The sequence below is a fragment of the Engystomops pustulosus genome, chromosome 8 (genome assembly GCF_040894005.1).
Source record: "Engystomops pustulosus chromosome 8, aEngPut4.maternal, whole genome shotgun sequence".
NCBI lineage: Eukaryota > Metazoa > Chordata > Amphibia > Anura > Leptodactylidae > Engystomops > Engystomops pustulosus.
The window spans coordinates 100,489,585-100,505,799 of NC_092418.1; the positions used below are offsets into that span (position 1 = coordinate 100,489,585).

At 44.9% G+C, this 16,215-nt stretch overlaps 1 protein-coding gene across 10 annotated transcripts in view; it reads left to right on the forward strand.

The window, feature by feature from the left end:
* BIN1 (bridging integrator 1) overlaps window positions 1–16,215 on the forward strand; it is a 98,755-nt gene that overhangs the window by 22,469 nt on the left and 60,071 nt on the right. For all 10 annotated transcript variants that reach the window (XM_072122015.1, XM_072122012.1, XM_072122014.1 and 7 more), the window contains exon 2: window positions 11,221–11,301. In XM_072122015.1, the coding sequence (XP_071978116.1) occupies window positions 11,221–11,301 (81 nt within the window). The remainder of the gene's footprint in view (window positions 1–11,220; window positions 11,302–16,215) is intronic.

Genomic DNA, 16,215 nt, shown 5'->3' on the forward strand with positions numbered 1-16,215 from the left:
TGGAGGACTTGTATAAAACTAGACTGATCAGTCACAGAGAAGTGCTCCTTCCCCTCATATTTGGAATTGTTCCGTCTATACTATTTGGTCTCTGTGCGGTTGTATGTATTGTGCACCATATGGCAGTATTATTATCCACAATACTGTATTGTCTACTGTAATAATTCTGCTATATATAATCCTCACACACATCGTAGCGGTATAATCTCTGGTTTTCCTCACTCAGTCTTTGTGTTTAGTTTCAGTAATATTCCCCCTCGGAGCGCCGCCCCCCCCAGAACCCCCCCCCCCACGTGTCTGATATAAAATACGGGAGATTCCTCCTCGGATCATCTTTTTCATCCTTCTGCCATGGAAACAATCTAATAATAGATAAAAGAACGATGTCTGATAGAAAGAGGCAGGACGGGCACAGACGGGCGAGTGGCAGCAAGAGCCAAGAGGGTGACCAGGGGGGAATAATACGGGAACATGTCTACAGGGGTCCATAGTGTCGGCAACTGTGATGCATCTCTCCGCTAGGGGGTGGGGTCGCCCCTTGTCTGTACTTTGTATCAGATCCCACATAGACCTGTCCTTGTCCTCTAATCCACCCATTCCCTGTATTCCCTGCTCTGTTATTGCTCTAGTTCAGCTCTGTCCTTCTTATACACAGGTACTTGGTGCTGTACACAATGGGGGTCATTTACTAAGGGCCCGATTCGCGGTTTCCCGACGTGTTACCCAAATATTTCCGATTTGCGCCGATCTCCCCTGAATTGCCCCGGGATTTTGGCGCATCGGCGCCGGCATGCAAGTGACGGAAATCGGGGGCGTGGCCGAACGAAAACCCGACGGATTCGGAAAAACGGCCGCATTTACAAAAAAAGTGTCGCAGGACTCGCGCTTACCTTCACCAGGTATAGGCCGGTGTACTTCAGGGCATTCTGGCGGGCCTCGGCGGACTTCAGTGCAGCAGCGACACCTGGTGGACGTCGGATGAACTACCTTAGTGAATCCCGGCCGGATCCGAATCCACCGCAGAGAACGCGCCGCTGGATCATGAATGGACCGGGTAAGTAAATCTGCCTCATTATCCCATGTGATGTGAATGATCTATATACATCCTGGCACCATAGAAGCCTTGGCAGCAGCTGTCTGGCACTACTATAGCCTCAAAACCCCAAGGCTTTTCCGATGTAGTGTGTGCTCCGCAATATCGATTGATCCTCCTCCTTACATTACTCAGAAATTGGGGGCGGTATGAACACCCGGGCTTGTTCAGATTGATACACCAGGGCACATTTATTAAAGCCCCTTCGCCAGTTTTCTGTCTTTGCACGTCCTTTTCAGTATAAACTGATTGTACACACTGCACATAATACACACTGCACATAGTACACACTGTTCACAGTACACACTGCATATAGTACACACTGCGCATATTACACAGGACACTGTACATAGTACACACGGCACATAGCACACACTGCACATAGCACACACTGCACATAGTACACACACTGCACATAGTACACCCTGCACATAATACACACTGCACATAGTACACACTGCACATTGTACACACACTGCACATAGTACACACACTGCACATAGTACACCCTGCACATAGTACACCCTGCACATAGTACACACTGCACATAGTACACACTGCACATAGTACACCCCCTGTACATAGTACACACTGCACATAGTACACCCTGCACATAGTACACCCTGCATATAGTACACCCTGCATATAGTGCACCCTGCACATAGTACACACTGCACATAGTACACCCCCTGTACATAGTACACACTGCACATAGTACACCCTGCATATAGTACACCCTGCACATAGTACACACTGCACATAGTACACCCTGCACATAGTACACCCCCTGTACATAGTACACACTGCACATAGTACACCCTGCACATAGTACACCCTGCACATAGTACACCCTGCACATAGTACACCCTGCACATAGTACACCCTGCACATAGTACACACACTTCACATAGTACACACACTGCACATAGTACACCCTGCACATAGTACACCCTGCACATAGTACACACTGCACATAGTACACACTGCACATAGTACACCCCCTGTACATAGTACACACTGCACATAGTACACCCTGCACATAGTACACCCTGCACATAGTACACCCTGCATATAGTACACCCTGCACATAGTACACACTGCACATAGTACACCCCCTGTACATAGTACACCCTGCACATAGTACACCCTGCATATAGTACACACTGCACATGGTACACCCTGCATATAGTACACACTGCACATAGTACACACTGCACATAGTACACACTGCACATAGTACACACTGCGCTGTTTTTGGCCATTGTGTCAAGATCCCTTTAAACAGGAAGGAACTTGATGGTGAACTTTCACTTATACTCGTCCTCCCTGAAAAGTTTGTACACTTTGGAAAAGATGACTCACGCTCGGGAGAGGCGGCATGTTTCTGGCGAACGCTCATTAGATCTGCGGTCAAACATCTGTTTTTACATTTTTTTGTGGAATCTGGGCTTTTACCAACAGATGAGATGAGTTTTGTAGTCTGGCAGGACTCGTTCTTGGCTTGTATGTAACACATCCGTCATGTGGGGAATAGAACCGCCCCTAGATATTCCCAATTATCTCTTATGGGCTGTTCCTAAAGAGAGAATCTACACGTTCAGCTCTGCTACATCAGGAGGTGAAATTATCAGGGTTTATATTAGGGATATATCCACATGCTGCAGATTTGTCCCATTCATCTTTAATTCCCCGACCACATCCCCTATCACATGTACAGATGAAGTGTCGCTGATGGGGGCGCTGTGTCCAGTGAGGATGGGAAACCCTGCATGACCTGGGGCTCATTCAGATGAACGCACAACCACACGGGATTGTATCTTCTCCAAGTTCACTGCTGTTCTCTGTGCTCTCTGCACACATTATTACCCCTTCCCCTTTAGAGATGTGTAATCAGACCCTTGTGTCTTTTTTTTAGTAGCAGCAGTACTGTGAAAAATGTTTTTTACATTCCAGAATTATAGCTTCTCCAAGTGCACTGCTGTGCTCTGTGCTCTCTGCAGTCTGTGTTGGATTCTGTCCCTGTAGAGATATGTAATCAGACCTCACACTGCTGTGCTCTGTGCTCTCTGCAGTCTGTGTTGGATTCTGTCCCTGTAGAGATATGTAATCAGACCTTTGTGCATGTTGTTAGAGCAGCAGGACTGTGATATATGGATTTATATTCCAGGATTGTAGCTTCTTAAAGTGCACTGTGGGCGTGGCCTCACACTACTGTACTCTACAGTATTTTCTACAGTCAGTGTTCTGTATTGACCCTGGAGAGATGTGTATGTTGTTAGTAGCATCAGGACTGTGAAATATGAGTTTATAATCCAGGATTGGAATATGATCACCTGGACTGGCAACCCCTGGTAGTGTAAACTGGACTTCTCCTTTAAGCAGGTTGTGTTATTCTTGTGGGCAGGTGAGAGATAAGAAAAACTTGAGGTAAATCTTTTCTCCATGATTCATGCGGCTCAGTAAATGAATGGAGCGCGCCGGTTGTTCCATTGCGTTTCTTATACTCTATGATATCCCATAGATACATTGGGGCAGATTTCCTTAACCAGTCCCGTTCCGATCCCGCGGTGCATTGTCCGACGAGGATTTGGGTCCGGCGCGATTCACTAAGATCGTGAGTCTGAGTTCCTGCATGTGTCGCTTCTGTGCCGAAGTCCGCTGGAGTCCACCTTCTTCTTCCTGGTGCATGTGAGTGCTGATCTTGCGACACAATTCCTTTTTTTAAATTCCGCGGCTTGTCCAACGGTCCGCCCCCGGCCCATTTCTGTTGTGTGCAATACGACACAGATGTGCCAAAATCCGATCACTTGGGCTAAAATCCCGGGGCAATTCGGTGCAAAACTGAAATATTCGGGAAACACGACGAAAGTGCAGTGTACGGACCCTTAGTAAATGAGCCCCATTGTATTCATCCCAGCTCTTATAATCTTTTCTCCATAGTTACTGAGACGTTGTCCATGTGAAGGGTAAGACTAATATATATAATATACAGCACTGGTTCATCTCCAAGTGTAACTTTCATGGGGGCTTTTACTTCTACAGTGATGACCCGTCCTCCATGCTGGAGGTCCGACAATGGGACCCCAAATGGATCAGAACACCCAGCAGTGTTACTATGGATGGAGGTGGAAGCAGAAGTTTCTATATAATGGGCCTCATTTATTAAAGTGTCTGCGCCAGTTTTCTGTCTGACTTTGCACTGGAAAGAACATGGAAGCTGCTTGTACCTGTGTTTATAAAGTTTTATTACTGACCGTGCACTACATTTATTACTGAACGTGCGCCACATTTATTACTGACCGTGTACTACATTTATTACTGACCGTGCGCCACATTTGTTACTGACCGTGCACAACATTTATTACTGACTGTGCGCCCCATTTATTACTGACTGTGTGCCCCATTTATTACTGACTGTGCGCCACATTTATTACTGACCGTGCACAGCATTTATTACTGACTGTGCGCCACATTTATTACTGACTGTGCGCCACATTTATTACTGACTGTGTGCCACATTTATTACTGACCGTGCGCCACATTTATTACTGACCGTGCGCCACATTACTGACCATGCACTACATTTATTACTGACTGTGCGCCCCATTTATTACTGACTGTGCGCCCCATTTATTACTGACTGTGCGCCACATTTATTACTGACTGTGCGCCACATTTATTACTGACCATGCGCCACATTTATTACTGACCGTGCACAGCATTTATTACTGACTGTGCGCCACATTTATTACTGACTGTGCACCACATTTATTACTGACTGTGCGCCACACTTATTACTGACCGTGCACCACATTTATTACTGACCGTGCACCACATTTATTACTGACCGTGCGCCACATTTATTACTGACCGTGCGCCACATTACTGACCATGCACTACATTTATTACTGACTGTGCACAGCATTTATTACTGACTGTGCGCCCCATTTATTACTGACTGTGCGCCCCATTTATTACCGACCGTGCGCCACATTTATTACTGACCGTGCACTACATTTATTACTGACTGTGCGCCCCATTTATTACTGACCGTGCGCCACATTTATTACTGACCGTGCACTACATTTATTACTGACTGTGCGCCACATTTATTACTGACCGTGCACAACATTTATTACTAACCTGCTCCACAATTCCGCAGCATGAACAAAGTGCAGCAAAAAAAAAAATTGTGCAGCTCAGGGGGCGCCAGAATGATGAAGACCTGGCACCAGTTGTCTTAGATCTAGTGCCCCTTGCACACTACACAGGGCACTGCACTAGTTTTTATAAATGTGGCCCAATATATAGACTCAGAGGCTGCAAGATGAGCGCATCCGTACCTGGTCCTGGTGTTGGACCCATCACATAACGAGGGACTGGATTATCATGGAACTTAGAGGGGAAGCCAGAAAATCCCTGTGAATGTTGTGCCTGTAGCTTTGCCTTAGCTCTGGGGGCACTGGCTGCGCAGCATTTTGCCTTTTGACACCGGGTGACTCATTCTGCGACGTCCTGGGGCAGATCTTACTACAGCGAAATCTGTCATCACCCTAAGGTGTGTCCGATAGACAATGTGATTACCTCCCCCGTCACCTGGGCGTTCCACATTACTGCACGGATCTATCAGACAGGTTCCCCAGGGCTTGTGCTACAGCAGAATCACCTCAGAATTTTGAGTAAATAAATGCATCTTACAACATTACGGATATGACAGCCCTCTGCGTCATACGATGCAAGGATTCTACAATTGGGGGCTTCAGGTGTACAGGGGGGAGGGGGCGCGAGAAAGTAGTATCAAGTGATTGATTTTATATGCTATCATGTATTTATGGAATGATATGGAGCTCCAAGTCCCCTGCAAACAAAGTTACATGAAACAATTCTGTCCTTCCTGCAGACAACACTAGGGGGAGCTCTGGAGCTTATTGTGGCATCAGGTTAAATACTACAGTTAAAGGAGCTGTAGAACATTTCAATGCAGAGAGCAAAGAGAACATCAGTGTGAGGACACGGCCCCAGTCATATGGAGCCCAGTCACATGCAGTCCTGGAATATAAATCCATATATCACAGTCCTGCTGCTACTAACAACACACATAAAGGTACACATCTCTCCAGGGATAATACTGAACATTGGATGCAGAGAACACAGAGCACAGCAGTGTGAGGACACACCCCAGTGCATCTGGTAAAGCAACAATCCTGGAATATAAATCCATATTTCAGCAGCTACTAACAACACACACAAGGTGTACAGAAAACACTGGCTGCACAGAGCACAGCAGTGCAAGGACATGCTGGAATATGAATCCATATATCACAGTTCTGCTTCCATTAATAACACACATAAAGTTATGATTACACATATCTCCAGCGACAATACATAACACTGGCTGCAGAGAGCACAGAGCACAGCAGTGTGAGGTATGATTACACATCTCTCCAGGGATAATACATAATACTGGATGCAGAGAGCACAGGGCACAGCAGTGTGAGGTCTGATTACACAGCTCTCCAGCGACAATACATAACACTGGCTGCAGAGAGCACAGAGCACAGCAGTGTGAGGTATGACTACACATCTCTCCAGGGACAATACATAACACTGGCTGCAGAGAGCACAGAGCTCAGCAGTGTGAGGTCTGATTACACATCTCTCCAGGGACAATACATAACACTGGCTGCAGAGAGCACAGAGCACAGCAGTGTTAGGTCTGATTACACATCTCTGCGGGGACAATACATAACACTGGCTACAGAGAGCACAGAGCACAGCAGTGTGAGGTCTGATTCCACAACTCTCCTGGGACAATACATAACACTGGGTGCAGAATGCACAGAGCACAGCAGTGTGAGGTCTGATTATACACCTCTCCAGGGACAATACATAACACTGGCTGCAGAGAGCACAGAGCACAGCAGTGTGAGGTCTGATTACACATCTCTCCAGGGACAGTACATGACACTGGCTGCAGAGAGCACAGAGCACAGTAGTGTGAGGTCTGATTACACATCTCTCCAGGGACAATACATAACACTGGCTGCAGTCTAGATCGTCATAACTGCTGACATTTTTGTTGCATTTGGTTCTTTAACTGCAGGTTGTGCTCTTGTCACCTGAACATACGTCCTCTGACAACTCTTCTACATGACAGATAATTCTCCCTGAAGGTTGTTTGTGTGAAGATGCTGCAGTGTCTGATCATGCATGGCCCTTTAAATAATTTAATGATATGAGTAAAATGTAGCAGCAGTGAAGGATTCTGGGAGGTCGAGCGCTGTTCATGTCAAGTCAGGTCAGGAGCTGTGACATGTTACACGGGAAAGAGAAACCCTGCACAACAGCGACATTTCCTGCTCCAAAAGGCTGAAAAATAAGACGTGTTCCCTGTGTTATACCATAAGAAGAAATGTAATTATTGTTATCAGGATCAAATGATGAGTCCAGGAATGTACATAGTAACCTACTCCTATCATATTATATGTATCTACCCCCCAAGTATTACATAAAGAATATCCAATCTAATAGAATACATGTAGTTTACCTAACATAGGGGGCAGTATTACAGTAGTTATATTCTTGTACATAGGGGGCAGTATTACAGTAGTTATATTCTTGTACATAGGGGGCAGTATTATAGTAGTTATATTCTTGTACATAGGGGGCAGTATTATAGTAGTTATATTCTTGTACATAGGGGGCAGTATTATAGTAGTTATATTTCTGTACATAGGGGGCAGTATTATAGTAGTTATATTCTTGTACATAGGGGGCAGTATTATAGTAGTTATATTACTGTACATAGGGGGCAGTATTATAGTAGTTATATTCTTGTACATAGGGGGCAGTATTATAGTAGTTATAGTCTTGTACATAGGGGTCAGTATTATAGTAGTTATATTCTTGTACATAGTGGGCAGTATTATAGTAGTTATATTCTTGTACATAGGGGGCAGTATTATAGTAGTTATATTCTTGTACATAGGGGGTAGTATTATAGTAGTTATATTCTTGTACATAGGGGGCAGCGTTATAGTAGTTATATTCTTGTACATAGGGGGCAGTATTATAGTAGTTATAGTCTTGTACATATGGGCAGTATTATAGTAGTTATATTCTTGTACATAGGGGGCAGTATTATAGTAGTTATATTCCTGTACATAGGGGGCAGTATTATAGTAGTTATATTCTTGTACATAGGGGGCAGTATTATAGTAGTTATATTCTTGTACATAGGGGGCAGTATTATAGTAGTTATATTCTTGTACATAGGGGGCAGTATTATAGTAGTTATATTCATGTACATAGGGGGCAGTATTATAGGAGTTATATTCCTGTACATAGGGGGCAGTATTATAGTAGTTATATTCCTGTACATAGGGGGCAGTATTATAGTAGTTATATTCTTGTACATAGGGGGCAGTATTATAGTAGTTATATTCTTGTACATAGGGGGCAGTATTATAGTAGTTATATTTCTGTACATAGGGGGCAGTATTATAGTAGTTATATTCTTGTACATAGGGGGCAGTATTATAGTAGTTATATTACTGTACATAGGGGGCAGTATTATAGTAGTTATATTCTTGTACATAGGGGGCAGTATTATAGTAGTTATAGTCTTGTACATAGGGGTCAGTATTATAGTAGTTATATTCTTGTACATAGGGGGCAGTATTATAGTAGTTATATTCTTGTACATAGGGGGTAGTATTATAGTAGTTATATTCTTGTACATAGGGGGCAGCGTTATAGTAGTTATATTCTTGTACATAGGGGGCAGTATTATAGTAGTTATAGTCTTGTACATATGGGCAGTATTATAGTAGTTATATTCTTGTACATAGGGGGCAGTATTATAGTAGTTATATTCCTGTACATAGGGGGCAGTATTATAGTAGTTATATTCTTGTACATAGGGGGCAGTATTATAGTAGTTATATTCTTGTACATAGGGGGCAGTATTATAGTAGTTATATTCTTGTACATAGGGGGCAGTATTATAGTAGTTATATTCATGTACATAGGGGGCAGTATTATAGGAGTTATATTCCTGTACATAGGGGGCAGTATTATAGTAGTTATATTCCTGTACATAGGGGGCAGTATTATAGTAGTTATATTCTTGTACATAGGGGGCAGTATTATAGTAGTTATATTCTTGTACATAGGGGGCAGTATTATAGTAGTTATATTCTTGTACATAGGGGGCAGTATTATAGGAGTTATATTCTTGTACATAGGGGGCAGTATTATATTAGTTATATTCTTGTACATAGGGGGCAGTATTATAGTAGTTATATTCCTGTACATAGGGGGCAGTATTATAGCAGTTATATTCTTGTACATAGGGGGCAGTATTATAGTAGTTATATTCCTGTACATAGGGGGCAGTATTATAGTAGTTATATTCCTGTACATAGGGGGCAGTATTATAGTAGTTATATTCTTGTACATAGGGGGCAGTATTATAGTAGTTATATTCCTGTACATAGGGGGCAGTATTATAGTAGTTATATTCTTGTACATAGGGGGCAGTATTATAGTAGTTATATTCTTGTACATAGGGGGCAGTATAATAGTAGTTTCATCACTACACATAACATATAATACCGCTCACATGGGTCTGGGGAAGGTATTATATACATATGATTTGGCTTACAGGTTCTCTTGATGGCTCTTGCTGTGAGTAGAGGTTGTGGCTGTTGAACTGTAGATATGAAGAGATAAATGACAAGTTGCTGTTAGGAGCCACTTTGTCTTTGTCATCGCTGAGAGCTGACTGACATCATCCATGTTCCTGTCCTTACAGATAGTTGGCTGCAGTGCAGTAGCCATAGATGAATGTGCGGCTGCTGTAGGGGGGGGGGGGGATTATTACTTTTATACTTTAAGGAGGTTTTTTCTATAATTGAAGGTTACCAGTATCTTAATGTATTTATTTATTGGAACTATTTTCGGTAGTTTTCGCCCTTTATCTCTTTGTGTCTGTTGGATTCAGTAGCATTGTCCAGATTCTCCTGGGTGTTGGTGTTTATGTGGCTGTGGTTTCCAGAGTCTTTGCCTTCTGACACTCCACAGCTGCCGGAGCGCAGTGCATGCTGGGGTTGGGGTACCACGGGGTCAGGACTCTCCAGGGACCCTTCATTCTTACACAGACAGTAAGCAGTTCTAGCACTGGAAGAATAAACCACAGCAAACAGTGTTATATATTGTTCGTGAAGAGATATGTAATCAGACCTCACACTGCTGTGCTCTGTGCTCTCTACAGCCAGTGTTATGTATAGTCCCTGGAGAGATGTGTAATCAGACCTCACACTGCTGTGCTCTGTGCTCTCTGCAGCCAGTGTTATGTAATCAGACCTCACACTGCTGTGCTCTGTGCTCTCTGCAGTCAGTGTTATGTATTGTCCCAGGGGATATGTGTAATCAGACCTCACACTGCTGTGCTCTGTGCTCTCTGCAGTAAGTGTTATGTATTGTCCCTGGAGAGATGTGTAATCAGACCTCACACTGCTGTGCTCTGTGCTCTCTGCAGTAAATGTTATGTATTGTCCCCAGAGAGATGTGTAATCAGACATTACACTGCTGTGCTCTGTGCTCTCTGCAGCCAGTGTTATGTATTGTCCCTGGAGAGATGTGTAATCAGACCTCACACTGCTGTGCTCTGTGCTATCTGACGCCAGTGTTAGTTATTGTTCCTAGAGATAACCATTGTGCATGTAGTTAGTAGCAGCAGGACTGTGAAATATATATATTTATATATATTGCGGGATTGTAGCCTCTCCGAGTGCACTAGCAGTGTCCTCACACTGCTTTGAAATAGCTTGCTGTATTGAAACTCCTCCCCCTTGGTCTGCGTAACTTCTGTTGTAGCTTGCTATAGGTATTACTCATTGTAAAGAGCACAAAGCACAGCAGTGTGAGGTGATACAATCCTGTAATATAAATCCATATATCACAGTTCTGCTGCTACTAACAACATACACAAAGGTCTGATTACACGTCTCTCCAGGGACAATGCATAACACTGGCTGCAGTCTGTAGGGTCAGGGGGTTGGGGTGGATTTGACTGTCCAAAAATAGTTTTATAAATTTTTTTTCCCACTTTTGTTTTTCTTCAGGTGTTACAGAAACTGGGGAAAGCAGACGAGACGAAAGACGAGCAGTTTGAGCAATGTGTGCAGAACTTCAACAAGCAGCTGGTGAGTGCGGACGCAGCGCGGCGCCATTATTTACTGGACCAGAAGGGGAGACGCGGAGGAGGCGGCTGAAGACATCCAGCATCTGTGTATATTATCAGCCCTCAAGTCACCCCCCAAGTGTCCATCAAGAAAAATGCAACACAATACAGACCGTAGCGAAAGTCTAAGATTAGGAAACTGTTTCTTAAAGGGGTTGTCCCCTGTTTTCAGAAATGAATAAACAGAGAATACAACAGGAAGCGGACAGCGCCTTTCTCTGTGTAGTGGCTGAAACGGGGCGCTGCAGCTTAGGTCACATGAACAGGAAAAGATGTGTAGTAACCTGATCTCACCACTACACAGAGAATGGCGCTGTCTTCTTCCTGCTTATTCTCTGTGCAGTAACAGCTGATCTGTAGCTGCTGGTGATTAGGTGTGGAGTCAGGATTTTCAGATACTAAGCAAAGTTATATTTGGATTGTCACATTCTTCACAACCCCCCCCCCCCCCCCGTTAGCTTTTCTTTACTTATTTTTGCCCTAAATTTCCCCTTGCACAATCCCCTGAGGACATAGTGGGCTGTCGGGGTGTGTTCTAGTGAGGGAATACAAAGTATAACACAGACAAAGGGTTAGCAAACACTGTGCTGTAATATCCCTTTAAGTGGGATCAGTGCCGGCCCCCATCTGTCATGTGACTGTCGGGGGTGAGAGGATTTCTTCATACCGGAAGCCGCAATGTGTCCTGCAGGATGTTTTCATCCTCAAAGACTCCAGGATAGGAATGACTCAACCTTCAGAACACGCAGACGAGGTGCTGAGCGAGGACTTCTGGGTCACTCCCGCGACAACATCTGGGAGCAAAAACCAAGGAGGAAAATAGAAATGTAGCTCCAGATGTCAGAAAAGCATCAAGAAACAAAATGTGCCCCCCCCCCCCCCCCCCCAGAGCTCACGAGATGTTAACTATTGGTTAAAATGAGGGCATCAATGTCCTATTCTACACAGGGCATTAGGGACTAAAGTGACCACAGGCTGCACTGCTGTCCATGTTATACAGATATACCAACCGTGACCACAGGCTGCACTGCTGTCCATGTTATACAGATATACCAACCGTGACCACAGGCTGCACTGCTGTCCATGTTATACAGATATACCAACACTGACCACAGGCTGCACTGCTGTCCATGTTATACAGATATACCAACACTGACCACAGGCTGCACTGCTGTCCATGTTATACAGATATACCAACACTGACCACAGGCTGCACTGCTGTCCATGTTATACAGATATACCAACACTGACCACAGGCTGCACTGCTGTCCATGTTATACAGATATACCAACACTGACCACAGGCTGCCCTGCTGTCCATGTTATACAGATATACCAACACTGACCACAGGCTGCCCTGCTGTCCATGTTATACAGATATACCAACCGTGACCACAGGCTGCACTGCTGTCCATGTTATACAGATATACCAACACTGACCACAGGCTGCACTGCTGTCCATGTTATACAGATATACCAACACTGACCACAGGCTGCACTGCTGTCCATGTTATACAGATATACCAACACTGACCACAGGCTGCACTGCTGTCCATGTTATACAGATATACCAACCGTGACCACAGGCTGCACTGCTGTCCATGTTATACAGATATACCAACCGTGACCACAGGCTGCACTGCTGTCCATGTTATACAGATATACCAACACTGACCACAGGCTGCACTGCTGTCCATGTTATACAGATATACCAACACTGACCACAGGCTGCACTGCTGCCCATGTTATACAGATATACCAACACTGACCACAGGCTGCACTGCTGTCCATGTTATACAGATATACCAACACTGACCACAGGCTGCACTGCTGTCTATGTTATACAGATATACCAACACTGACCACAGGCTGCACTGCTGTCCATGTTATACAGATATACCAATAGTGACCACAGGCTGCCCTGCTGTCCATGTTATACAGATATACCAACACTGACCACAGGCTGCACTGCTGTCCATGTTATACAGATATACCAACACTGACCACAGGCTGCACTGCTGTCCATGTTATACAGATATACCAACACTGACCACAGGCTGCACTGCTGTCCATGTTATACAGATATACCAACACTGACCACAGGCTGCCCTGCTGTCCATGTTATACAGATATACCAACACTGACCACAGGCTGCCCTGCTGTCCATGTTATACAGATATACCAACACTGACCACAGGCTGCCCTGCTGTCCATGTTATACAGATATACCAACACTGACCACAGGCTGCACTGCTGTCCATGTTATACAGATATACCAACACTGACCACAGGCTGCACTGCTGTCCATGTTATACAGATATACCAACACTGACCACAGGCTGCACTGCTGTCCATGTTATACAGATATACCAACACTGACCACAGGCTGCACTGCTGTCCATGTTATACAGATATACCAACACTGACCACAGGCTGCACTGCTGTCCATGTTATACAGATATACCAACACTGACCACAGGCTGCCCTGCTGTCCATGTTATACAGATATACCAACACTGACCACAGGCTGCCCTGCTGTCCATGTTATACAGATATACCAACACTGACCACAGGCTGCACTGCTGTCCATGTTATACAGATATACCAACCGTGACCACAGGCTGCACTGCTGTCCATGTTATACAGATATACCAACACTGACCACAGGCTGCACTGCTGTCCATGTTATACAGATATACCAACACTGACCACAGGCTGCACTGCTGTCCATGTTATACAGATATACCAACCGTGACCACAGGCTGCACTGCTGTCCATGTTATACAGATATACCAACACTGACCACAGGCTGCACTGCTGTCCATGTTATACAGATATACCAACACTGACCACAGGCTGCACTGCTGTCCATGTTATACAGATATACCAACACTGACCACAGGCTGCCCTGCTGTCCATGTTATACAGATATACCAACACTGACCACAGGCTGCACTGCTGTCCATGTTATACAGATATACCAACACTGACCACAGGCTGCACTGCTGTCCATGTTATACAGATATACCAACAGTGACCACAGGCTGCCCTGCTGTCCATGTTATACAGATATACCAACACTGACCACAGGCTGCACTGCTGTCCATGTTATACAGATATACCAACACTGACCACAGGCTGCACTGCTGTCCATGTTATACAGATATACCAACACTGACCACAGGCTGCACTGCTGTCCATGTTATACAGATATACCAACACTGACCACAGGCTGCCCTGCTGTCCATGTTATACAGATATACCAACACTGACCACAGGCTGCCCTGCTGTCCATGTTATACAGATATACCAACACTGACCACAGGCTGCACTGCTGTCCATGTTATACAGATATACCAACCGTGACCACAGGCTGCACTGCTGTCCATGTTATACAGATATACCAACACTGACCACAGGCTGCACTGCTGTCCATGTTATACAGATATACCAACACTGACCACAGGCTGCACTGCTGTCCATGTTATACAGATATACCAACCGTGACCACAGGCTGCACTGCTGTCCATGTTATACAGATATACCAACCGTGACCACAGGCTGCACTGCTGTCCATGTTATACAGATATACCAACACTGACCACAGGCTGCACTGCTGTCCATGTTATACAGATATACCAACACTGACCACAGGCTGCACTGCTGCCCATGTTATACAGATATACCAACACTGACCACAGGCTGCACTGCTGTCCATGTTATACAGATATACCAACACTGACCACAGGCTGCACTGCTGTCCATGTTATACAGATATACCAACACTGACCACAGGCTGCCCTGCTGTCCATGTTATACAGATATACCAACACTGACCACAGGCTGCCCTGCTGTCCATGTTATACAGATATACCAACACTGACCACAGGCTGCACTGCTGTCCATGTTATACAGATATACCAACCGTGACCACAGGCTGCACTGCTGTCCATGTTATACAGATATACCAACACTGACCACAGGCTGCACTGCTGTCCATGTTATACAGATATACCAACACTGACCACAGGCTGCACTGCTGTCCATGTTATACAGATATACCAACCGTGACCACAGGCTGCACTGCTGTCCATGTTATACAGATATACCAACACTGACCACAGGCTGCACTGCTGTCCATGTTATACAGATATACCAACACTGACCACAGGCTGCACTGCTGTCCATGTTATACAGATATACCAACACTGACCACAGGCTGCACTGCTGTCCATGTTATACAGATATACCAACACTGACCACAGGCTGCACTGCTGTCCATGTTATACAGATATACCAACACTGACCACAGGCTGCACTGCTGTCCATGTTATACAGATATACCAACACTGACCACAGGCTGCACTGCTGTCCATGTTATACAGATATACCAACACTGACCACAGGCTGCACTGCTGTCCATGTTATACAGATATACCAACACTGACCACAGGCTGCACTGCTGTCCATGTTATACAGATATACCAACACTGACCACAGGCTGCACTGCTGTCCATGTTATACAGATATACCAACACTGACCACAGGCTGCACTGCTGTCCATGTTATACAGATATACCAACACTGACCACAGGCTGCACTGCTGTCCATGTTATACAGATATACCAACACTGACCACAGGCTGCACTGCTGTCCATGTTATACAGATATACCAACACTGACCACAGGCTGCACTGCTGTCCATGTTATACAGATATACCAACAGTGACCACAGGCTGCCCTGCTGTCCATGTTATACAGATATACCAACACTGACCACAGGCTGCACTGCTGTCTATGTTATACAGATATACCAACACTGACCACAGGCTGCCCTGCTGTCCATGTTATACAGATATACCAACACTGACCACAGG